General features: G+C 45.7%; 1 protein-coding gene across 1 annotated transcript in view; it reads right to left on the reverse strand.

Moving 5' to 3' along the window:
- plxna1b (plexin A1b) overlaps positions 1 to 12,108 on the reverse strand; it is a 146,098-nt gene that overhangs the window by 39,823 nt on the left and 94,167 nt on the right. The window contains exon 10 of the mRNA XM_028997725.1: positions 6,810 to 7,010. Coding sequence (XP_028853558.1) covers positions 6,810 to 7,010 — 201 coding nt within the window. The remainder of the gene's footprint in view (positions 1 to 6,809; positions 7,011 to 12,108) is intronic.

The raw sequence follows: 12,108 nt of genomic DNA on the forward strand, positions 1-12,108 counted from the left end.
CCGCTCCAAACGTGCCATAAATATTTACACGGGGGGGTGGTGGTTGGATGAATGGAGGGGGGGGGTGGTGGTCATCTCTCATCCTTTACCAGCTCTCCTCCTGCTCTCCTCCCCTGCTGCCGCCCCCCCTCGTTCGCCCTCTCCGCTCCTCCTCCTCCTGTCTCCTCTCCCACCACAGCAGACCCTGATTAAAGTTTAACCGCTCCCCTGATCCCGGGCCTCCCTGCACCAGCGGCCTTCCAGCCAGCCAGAGGTGAGCGCTGTTCAATACACAAACACCCTCATGATTTATTAACGCGCCATGTTCTCTTTCAATAACACACGGCTGCCCTGGGGAAGACCGAACAGGGCAGGGCCTGGTAAGGTCTCTCTCTCTCTCTCTCTCTCTCTCTCTGCACATGTATATGTGTGTGAGGCCAGTGCAAGTAAAGATTGTTGAAAATGATTTAATTATAACCTCCAGCACACTAATAGATATCATACAAAGCCGCAAGTTGGATTAAAATAAGGAAAAGAGATAGAGTGAGCATATCTTAATGCGGCTGCTATCTCCATTTAAAAAAAAAAAAAGCAAGTTTGGGCATAATTTGGCGTTGGGTGATAATGTCAGAGCTCTGCAGTAGGCCCCACCGTGTAAAACGGGCATGGAGGACAAGTGCTGGAATGCAGGCGATTCCCGTTTTCTCTTTTTGTTGTTCCATCTTCTCTGCTGTCGAGTCAGCGCTGCACAAATTAGCGGCGGGGAACCATGAAGCCGATTCCCGGCAGATCCGGGATAAATAAATAAACTAAATAAACGCGCGGTGCTAACGATTAATGAAGCACGCGGGGCGCGGGTGCGGGGGGATCGCGCGCTCTATGACAGTGCGATAGATCACGGCAGAAACGAGGGATGCTGGGACGGAACGAAGGAATGCTGAGCAAATTAATAAATAAATGAACGAACGAATAAATGAAGCAACAGACAGGGAATCTTCCACGGCTCCCTTTGGTTAAGGAATTTGCCGATGCTGCCGAAAAAAGCAGGTGAGGTGATGCTTGGGGAATGAGGGGAGGGGCGGACGGCCTCTTATGTGGGGGGTCACACATAGATAATTAGTCATTTTTGAAAGCGGGCCGGCGTGGAGGACTAAAAAAAAAAAAGAATGCTCACCGTGAGCTCGCCTCCCTGTTGAGAGAGCAGTTATACACACACACACACACACACACACACACACACACACACACACACACACACTCTGCATGCTCTTCTTTTCTAACTGATGTTACTTCTACACAAGTGCGCCTCGCTTTTCACCTCATCCCTAACAGAGGCCGAGGAAGAGAGAGCCTTTCGTGAGAGCCTTTAAATGTCACCCATTCAGAGCACACGGTCCCCATGACAGCAGTTAATGGTATAAGACCACTACGTACAGTCGGGATCAGTCCCCTACTGGAAGGGTCCGCTACGGATCCCTTAAATTGAACCGACTAATGGGGTGCAACGATCTGGACACAAAAAGAACAAAAAAACAGTAACAGGCCACTTAAGCTTAAAGAATTTTGAGACAGATTTTGACCATTGACCAAAAATCCAAATCAGCGATTGCCACTAACTAAGGTGGATTAAGACCCTCATGGACTTTTTGCCATTTGAGACCAAATATATACAATTACAGCATTCACCAGACGCCCTTATTCAGAGCACCTTACAATCAGTAGTGACCGGGACAGTCCCCTGAAGACACCCAGGGTTAAGAATCTTGCTCAGGGACATAATGGTAGTCAGTGGGGTTTGAACCTGGTTCAGAGGTGTGTGTGTTACCCACCAGGCCTCTACCCCCTGAGTCGGCGACACATTACAGCCATGCTCTCTCCATGCTCATATGTCAATCCATCTCTTGGCCAATAGAGTTCAATTTTCCTTTCGGCTCATCAGACGGGCGGAATGAGAGTAGGACAGCAGCTACAGATGCTAGCAGGATTTGGACCCTAGAAGGATTACTACACTCCCTCTTTCTCGACAGGAATGAGAAATGCTAAGAAGTTGCTGGCCTATGCATTAAAATAAAGAAGAAAAAACGAATGATTCGATCGCTTCATCCTCTGCCTCGTTTCTCCAATCAGGGCTTCGCCTTGCGCCAGTTCAACTCTTTCTGACAACTTGTCTCCTTTAGACTCTGCGCCTCGACCTGCTAATCATGACGCCGTTGTCCGCCGGGGAATCAGAGCCGGGATGCTTTTCTCTCACATCCGTAGCCAAGAGAAGGGAAGGGAAAAAAGGCGGAGGATGAGGGAGAGGTGGAGGAGAAGAGAGGGCCTGCCATATGCTGATATCTGGGCAGCAATTAATTCTTATTTAGTCAGGATGAAGCGTGGGAACAAAGCACCAGCACATCACCTGTCTGGAGTCTAGAGAGCGCGAGAGAGGGAGGGAGAGGAAGGAAGCGAGAGGGCAGAGGATGAGCTGAAAACGAAGGGAGTGGAGGAAGCGGACAAGAGGAAGGGAGGGAGTGAATGAGTGGAAGTCTGCAGACTTTCCTCCTCCAACCAACTCCCCTCTTCACTTCAGGGTGGCAAGAGCTGTCTGTCTGAGCCGGCATCCACAGACAACATGGGGTACATCTCTCTCTCTCACTCTCACACACACACAGAGAGAGAGAGCGGGTGAGAGAGAGAGAGAGAGAGAGAGAGAGGGATTCATCTCCTCACATTTTGTTTACATGGGAGGTTTAAGTGAGGCAATTCCGTATGTCCAGATGGTTTGTTTCAGAGAGAAAGTTTGTGTGTGTGTCTGCTCATTCACTGCAGTAAAGGCTAAAGGGTTCACAGTCTTCAGGCCTACACACACACACACACACACACACACACACACACACACACACACTGTACTTAACACCAGAACACAGTACCATGGGGAAGTTGCAATAGCAGCCGAAGCAAAACCTGATGTATATTAAATACCCTGTAAAACACTTTATTGTGTTCGCAGGTGAGTTTCCGGTGCTCAATAACTTGCAACAAAGAAATATTGTAAAAGAAAAAAGAACCAGCACTGTGGGGAGAGGAAACAATGTCATTTTAGAGCAAATCTGGTGAAGATGTACTAAAAAACATTTGCGTTCAGGTTATTAAATGACGCTCAATGTGCTCAGAGTCACCATTTTCACACATGTGTGTAAAAGGGATCAGCGTCCCTTCAAATGGTGGGAGGGTGGGTGTCCTTTGGAGATGGGGACCCCATTAGACCTGGGCTGCAGGTAATAATCACTGGCCTGTGGGCACGTTTCACCTCCCCTCTCAAACACGGCTTTTTATATCCCTCCATCGGTATTCATTTTCCCCACCGACCCCTCCCTCCAGGCCATTAACATCTTCCTACCTTCCATCCATTCTTTTCCTTATTTATTTCATCCATCCGGCCATTTCCCCTCTCACTCCTCCTCTCCTTATCTGCTTTCGTCCTCCTCAGCTCAGCTCTCTCCATGTCCACCTATTTTCTTTGCACTTTTTCTTCCATTAGCTGCCCGTCCTTTGTGTCTATCTCTCACTGCATCTCTCCCTCCAATCCTCTATTCCTTCCTGTGGCCCCCACCGCCTTGATGTTTTTTTCTCCTTGAATCCATCTTCTTCCTCCCTCCCTTCATTTCTCTTTTTTCCTCCTTTTCCCTTGGTTTCCTCGTCTCCTCCTGTAATTCATCATCATTTTATCAGTGTCTGCTTTAATTGGATCTCATCAGGAACTGGCCACGCTGTTCAAGACTGTTCGAAAACAGCTGCTGTTCTCTCTCTCACACACACACACACACACACACACACACACACACACACACACACACACACACACACCTACTACAGGCAGTGAAATGTAGCAAAACTAAGAGAGAGTCTGCCATGTTCATGGGTGTCAAGCTTTACATGAAAATGAAAAAACAAGAGGATTTATACATATTCTACATTATTCAGGAATGAGATACACATTTACAGCATTTATCAGACGGCCTTATCCAGAACGACTTACAATCAGTAGTTACACAGACAGTCCCCCCCCCGGAGCAACTTAGGGTCAAATGTCTAGCTCAGGGACACAATGGTAGTAAGTGGGATTTGAACCTGGGTGTTCTGGTTCATGGTCGAGTGTCTTACCTACTAGGCTACTACCACTTTCTTTTCCAACCACATGGTGAAATTAAAACATTTGAGCATGGAGCCACAGTGGACTCCAGACTAGAGACATCTTCCCAACCGAGGAGAACTTTCCAGCAGGGTTCTAACACCCAGCCACCGCCTGTCAGAGGGCAGATGAAGACATAACACCACAGTGGAGATGGCCAGAAAGTGGCCCGAACTCGACCACTGGGACTCCCAGTACAAATGGCCAGATGGCTGAGTGACACGACTTTATTATTTTATTTTTATGTTCTAATAAAAGAAATAATGTGTAACTTTGCTTGCTACATGCGCATGCTAATTAACTGATGTCATTATGTCATATGTGCCGTGAAATGAAAAGGGCCACAGGGACTCCAAGTTAAAAACATTGATTCATTTCAGGCAGATAGATACGTGAAAACCGTGTTGCTTTCTGTGATCAATGGCACACTTGACAAACCACCTATAGATTTACCTGTTAGGCTTTCGCACGCTTGTAGCTCTCAGGTGGAGGGTAAATGATACCAACACTGACATCCTGCTTTCCTTCAGAACTCATCATCTGCCCGGCACTTCTGCAGTCCTGGATTTTTCATTAGCTGACAGTTGCCTGGAACAGATGCTGCTGATGACCCCAGCGGATTAACCGCGACGGACCTAATGACACATCCCTGTACAAATCCACTCCCGGGAGGGCGGGCTATCAGCATTCAGCATCACAAAGGAAGCACCCGCTTGTCCATGAAAGTTGAAATGGACGCTTAGTGACCTGACGCACTCTTCCCTTCTAATTTCAACGCTGTTGTTCACTTGAACAACGTACCACAACGTCCAAGGCTGGTGTCCCTCGGGACTAGGGTTAGAGACAACAGGTATATGGATTATATATGCCTCCTAGGTGGTCTCAGAAAGCTATTATTCCTGACTGAATTAAGTGAATGACTGGAATATTAGATATGTCACGGCCGATATAATTATATTTATCGGTCACTGTTCTGCATTTAAAACCAGTCAATCATGAGGAGGTAAAAGCTTTCCCCCGGAATCCTATATTCCAGCTCCAGAACAGTCTAGCAGGCAGCTTGAATAAACAGCAGTGCAAATATACGACAGATACCCCAAACTGGAGAGGGTCCCTCTTCACCCCGTCTCTGAGTAACGTACTGCCAGTAGCAGGGTGTCTAGCTCAGGGCTTATCGGTGGATTACCATTCTCCTGTTTATTCAATCGATCGACACACACACACACATATACACACACGCACATCTCTGCCTCGCTCACATTAATTTATCTCCTGACACTCCAGTCCGTTCATGCCACCGATTTAAAACTTGACAAACGGCTGCTGTTTAGGTCCAACGTGACGCTGTCTGAGCGCATCAAGCAAACGGATCTGATGCGTCCAACACCGGCAGAACCTCATATCACTCCACGCCAGGAAAAGGGGTCCGACTAAATCACAGATGAAATGAGGCTTGGTCCTGAAGAGGCAAGAAAAATGGAGGGGGGAAAAGCAAGAAATTTCACAGCAGTGAGGGAATTCATGAGAAATAAAACACACACACGCACACACACAATCTCCTCGCACACTCCTACACAAACCACACAGAGAAAGAGGGAGGGTGAGGGAAGGGAGAGAGAAGACAAAAGTGGGGAGTCTGTGTAAACATGATCAATCCCATCATGCCGAGTTCTTCAGTCACATTTTCAGACTCAGTGAAGCACAGAGGCACCACTGAGCGTCTGAAAAGAGCCCAGATATCAACAAAATATCACACTGCGATATTAAAATCCACGTTCTAACCTGTTTTTTGCAGAAATTCGTTGTGAATCACAAACTGTGAATATGAAAGTGTTTTTTTTTTTTTGTCCTCTGCATTTAACCATCTCCCTTACTGAGCAGTGGGCAGCAGATTCTTAGATTAATTTAATAATATGGTAATGCTAATGTCACTGTTATAATAATTTAATGATATTGTAATTATACACACACACACAAAGACATACCCATGCATGCACAAAAAAATGTATTGAATTCCAATTTCAGTATATTAAATTGACGCTGGGCTGAGAGGCCAAGAGTATTAGGTTAGTCACAGATAAATATTAAATGCAGCGGTATGGATTTTGCTTATGGGAGATCATTATCATGCCACTGAAGGTCATTATCGCAGCTCAGAATCAGTCCAATCCATAAAATTCATGCATCAAGTATCTGATTTACAACCTAAGGAAGCATTTGAGTTCTATATGCGCACCGAGGAGATATAGACTTGCTCAATATGTAAGCTTAAAAAATACAGCATTAACTGACCCTGGGTCAGTCGTACCGCAGCTCAGTTCGCATCCTCCATCAGCGCGCTGCTGTCTGCCACGTGTCTCGGAGGGAACATGACCGATCGCTGTAACTTGCACGCCACTACCAGATATCCCAACCATGACTGCGCGCCGTCGGCTGGTCATACATCACAGACAGGGTGAGATCCCCTGACAGCGGAGCATCTGAGTCCAGACAGGCGCAGAGCTTGTAACAGGGCACTGCCCCAGAGAACACGTCATGTTGGTGTGTGTGTGTGTGTGGTCTGATATACTTTACTGCTAATTTTGTATATAGTGTGTAAATGGGCCTGTGTGTGTGTATGTGTGGGTACATATGGCCGTGTCCCCGCTGCACTGACCGGTGTTTTCTGACACTGGATGCTGGAGCTGTTGAAGCGCAGGGCCGGAACGTTGGTCTTCTCTCCCTGGATGTTGAAGATGCACTCGTAGTTCTTCTGGCCTGACTGAGGCTGCGGAAGGTTCCGGGCCGCCAGGGTGACCGGCTTGGTCACACCCACTGGGATGTAGATCTGAGTGGAGGGAAGGATCTGCGGGCAGTCCTGGTGCAGAAAAACAACAACAACAAAAAAAAAGTTAATTTCCATTCCTTCACCTGCAAACATAATGAAACCCAAAAGGTAAACACTGGAACACACGTTTATGCACACTTGTGCACAGCCTCGCACACCTGTCAACCATTCCTTCCTGTGCAAAGATGAAGATATGCACAAACAGGTTGTCGATCGATGGGCACACACACACACTCCTTATTTAAATACATATGAGCTGACAGTGAGCTGCAGTGTGGCCAAACAGAGGAGTGTTTGCTCGTGGGCTCACTCAGTTTACCCTGGACCGATTAGAATGTGATTGGCAGATAATGCACAGGGATTAGCGAGACACACTTAATAAACTCGAATGATACCTCGGCTACTGAGAGACAATGCAGTGGAAACTATGAGGAGGGAGAGAGAGAGAGACGGACTCATTTTCAGTCTTATTCATATTCACTTTTTTACGATAAATAACTTAATTTTAATGAATATTACACCAAGACTAAAGAATATTACACCTAAAAGATTAAAGCCAAAAGTAACTAACAAAAGTCTGACCATGTGCAGTTTGACCATCATTCTCAAGTTATCTACTAGCACAGAGGTAGCAAATCAGCATTGTAATCATCGCAACACACAACAAAATGGAAAGTCTGGGTCAAAAATGAATTTTTTTTAGTTAATAATAATTGGCAAGAAAAAGCATTTTTAATTATTCTTGGCAGGCTACCGTGGAACAAGTGACATTAAAAGAATCCACCAGAACATCCATCCCTTAATGCACTTAAATTTGGCAACATTAGCATATTGTATTTCAAGGAAAGCTATCCAAACAGGTCAAAGTGCATATCTTTTGGTTAGGGCAACTGTGTGCACGTGTGTGTGTGTGTGTGTGTGTGTGTGTGTTTGAACAAGAAAAGCACTTAACTGAGTTCTCATTGAAAGAGTTTCATTTGATGTTTTATGATATCCGGTATTCACCAGCATTGTGTGCGCATGTGTGTAAGGGGGGAAAGAGGCAAAGTGAAAGGAAGAATGTAAGTGGAGCTGACTGCTTTGTTTCCACGCGGCAGGTAAACAGCTGGCTGACAGAAGGTTGGCCACAGCAGTCTGGTCAGCACTTCCCTGCCCACAAGCCACCCGGGTGAAACTTTGAAGTGGTGCCCAGACGACGTCGACCGCAACCGCTTTACACAGCACTGGAGGATGGAGCGCTCATTAAAAAAAAAAAAAGCCCAGGAAATACATCAGACGGGTAAAGAACGACTAGAGTTCCACAGCGGAGCAGCAAGAACCAACAGTCTTGTTCCTCAACAGCTCCAATGTTTCACAGCATGGATCACCACAACACATTTTACCTCCATTTTCCAATATAAAAAAAACAATGGCTGATGCTTTTTAAGACATTCCGACAGCAGAAAAAAAAAAACACCCACGTGGGAAAAGCAAGTCAGAGGGGAAAAGCCAGGCCAAAAAATGCACACTTCAGGGCGGTGCTCCAGCTCTCCTTTCTTCCCGGGGCCGACTCATCCCCCGCTCTGGAGGGAGAGCTCCCTCTGGCTGAGCCCTTGGCTCTTTCAGACGTCACTTGGCCTCCGGTGAGAGACAGAAGAGTGGGCTTTTGTAATTCCAGCTAATTGAATGGGATCAAATAATACAGCGAGATCCTCGCCAATCTCTTTAATTGCACAGACTGGAAAAGACCGGCCGTCCTTTGGTTGGAGGATTAAAGGGCCACCAGTGAGGCAAATTCACATCACAAGATGCTCACAGACATTGTGGTGTTGTGTTCAATGTGCCTCCTACATCAATGGTTTGTGTAAAATATACACACACACTGGTCACTTTATTCATGACATCCACCTCATAGCTACACCAAGTACGAAGTACACAAAGTACACCGAAACCAACCCTGTACTGCACTGATCAATTTTGGTGGCCGAAAGGCCAATGGTAATCAGATATTATTCAGCCCATTTTTAACAAGGCAGTAACAATGACATGGAAACAGCACATTTGGATTGTGTAATCACATGATTTTTTTTAAGCTGTAGGCCCAGTAACAATGACATAGAAATGGCACACTTTTACTGGGCGGAGAACATTCGGTAATCATTGAAGGCAAATATAAGGTCTTTTCAGCATTTGGCCCCCTTACATATACAGTATACACAAAAAAAACAAAGTAAACTCTTCGCTTAAATCTGGATAACCATGTCCTGACTATAACTTTAGACTAAAAGAATAAGACCGTACATTATCACCGTGTATCATCCCGGTATCATGATGATATCATTATGATAATTTTCTTCGATCTTGTGAAGAAGGAACGTCTCTGCTGTGTTGCATCATGTGGAAGGCTGAAGGGCAGAGGTCGGGCTTTAAGCACAACAATCATTTCCCCTTCAGGCCCTGTTTAATATAATCGGTTACGGGCTGCTCTGGTGGCCACCATGCTGGTCAAAATTCCCCTACGGACAGAATTTAAGAGGGGGGGGTCGAGAGCTTTAAACTGGACAAGGGGAGAGAGAGCGAGAGAGATTCAAACGATACGGAGTGAGGCATGAATAAAACAGCAGGGATTAAAGGCTGCAAGTCGACAGAAAATAAATAAATAAAACTTGAGAAAAGAGGAAAACGCTATGCATGCATAATGAACAGGCTGTCTGGACACAGCACATTTTTTAAGATCAAATTCATCCATAATTAATTTCACAACTGATGTGTGGAATTTAGATAGGACGTAGAGAGAGGGCGGGGAGGCAAATAGAAAATGGTGCGATTAAACAAACAACCGGAAAAGCTTTGTGCTTGTACGACAGGGACGGATAATGTTCAGAGGGCTGTCAAGTCAGCGCAAAGTCGGACGCACTGCAGCCCTCATCACGGAGCCGGGGGACAAGGTCGCGCCGACTTGCCGCTGGAGATGATTTCATCTATCGCCACGCCAACCAGACCCAGAGCATTTGATTTACTTGCTGCGCCCGGCCGCTCGTTTCCTGTTTGGAACCCGTGAGGTCATTTTCGCAGCAATGGTCCAGGCATGTCCACCGGTATTTACAAGGTTAGACCAGCGCTAACGCAATATTGGAGCAAATGAGCTCACTTTAGGCTGATCTTATAATCTCCGCACGAAAGGAGTTGAGCAGAGTTCAAAAAGTTCCATTTTCCTAATGAAAATCTGTTACACACTACTAATTACTCATCTCAAATTGTAATTAAGTGACTTGTGTACAGATTACTCCTTGAGAGGTCTATTACATATCTCCCCGGATATTTTGTCATTTTTATTTTTCTATGGTATTTTATTACGGTTAAACATTTTCTTTTGGTCAGTTGGTAACGCTGTAATGTTCGCTCTGCTTTGGCCTACCAGAGTGGCCATAAGGTGCAGGCAGAATGATGCCCCACCTTGCCTGATTAGTTCCATCATTATATATTACGTAAGAAACGTTTTATGTTTTGCAGCGGAGTTTACTGAAATTTGCCTCATATGAATGCGCCTTCGTAGACAGATGCCACCTATTTCACACTGGAGGGACTGGAAATGATGGTGGGTTTTCAGGCACAACTCTTTTTTGGGGTCTAAACCACTAAACTAGGAGTTGTGTACACTGACTTGCCAAATGAATCCGTGGTGTCAGCCATGTAACAGCCACACACATACTTACGAACATGCTTTTACCGCTGACATGCTGAAATCACGCAAATGTTGGCAGTCACTTGGCCAGTCGCTTTTTTGTGCAACCAAAAAAACCCCAAATGTTCCTATAATTATTCAAAAAGTGTCTATTACCCTCAACACAGATGGGGCGATATGGTGCGAGTGTAAAAAAAATAATAAATAAAATCCCCAAAACCGCCTGGTTTCTCTTTTCTTTATAAAACCACTACTAACATAAACTTCTGCTTCATACTCAGTGTGTCTTCCAAAGCCTAAAGCTGCGCTACCTGTCAGCCAAATGGACAGTAATGGAGCAGCAGTGGATGTGGGGAAAAAAATAAATGAAGGAAAGGAAGGGGGGAGCGGGAAAAAAAAAAAAAAAAAAAAAAAAAAACTCTTCTGATCTCCAATTCCCTCTCTCGCACCATCCGTCCCTTTTCATGTTATTCCTGGCATGTTCTATTTGGTGGAACAGCTGAGGCAAGCTCATTAAAATACGAGGTGCTTCTCCGCAGCCATGAAAAAGGAGAGAGCAGGGGGAGAGGATGGGGGGAAGAGATTCCGGGTACCATTTTTTGGGGAGGAGAAGGACGGTGGGGGGGAAGCTAGAAAGAAAAATTGTATGGTCGAGTACAAGACGCAGCATTTCTGAATAGGCAAATTAATCAAAAGAGCAAAAAGGAGAGAGACACGGGGAAGTGGGGGTGGTAAAAAAAAAAAAAAAAACGAGATGCAGATAGAGCGAGGGAAGGAAGAGGAGAAAGGATTTAATAAGGCACCAGAACCCAGAGGAGTGGAGTGGCGCAGAATGAAAGGAACTTTGAATCATAAAAGGGAAGTGGAGTGTCCGCCTACTCCTATTGCCCTCTTCTAACGCTCCCTACTTAAACGCAGCAGGGTAAAGATTAATTCAAGGCTGGGGGAGTGAGAAAAAGAAAGGAAATAAATAAAGAAAAAGAAGAAAAAGAGAAAGAAAACTATAGAATTCTTTAATTATACACCCCCCCCCCCCTAGCATCCCCAGAAATCGCCTGTCCTTCGGTCTTTCCTCGCTGATGTTCAACATGTGTCCAGAGCTCACAGATCAGGGATTGGTCCAGAGATTGCGTAAAACAAAAGAGGGGTTGCCAGGGCAACGCTCATAACAAATGTGAAGTCTCTTTCCCCGCTTGCGCCCGCCAGCTCAAAGTCGTGTTCTAGACGCAAGGAACCCGGCGTGATTGAATTAGTGCGAGGAGACTTTCCCGAATCCGGCAACTCCACAGATGTCACAGTGATGACACGACTCATTTGGCAACATCGTTTCGGCACGGATGCTTCATTATCTGATCCAACAGTGGTTAATAATTAAGAGGGAAGCGACTCTGACAGTTTAAATCTCAACTGATGAATGGCTTCTCCCTCCGAAACGTGCAAACGGAGGGCACAATGTTTACCGGA

This window comes from Denticeps clupeoides, chromosome 12 (genome assembly GCF_900700375.1).
Source record: "Denticeps clupeoides chromosome 12, fDenClu1.1, whole genome shotgun sequence".
Lineage (NCBI taxonomy): Eukaryota > Metazoa > Chordata > Actinopteri > Clupeiformes > Denticipitidae > Denticeps > Denticeps clupeoides.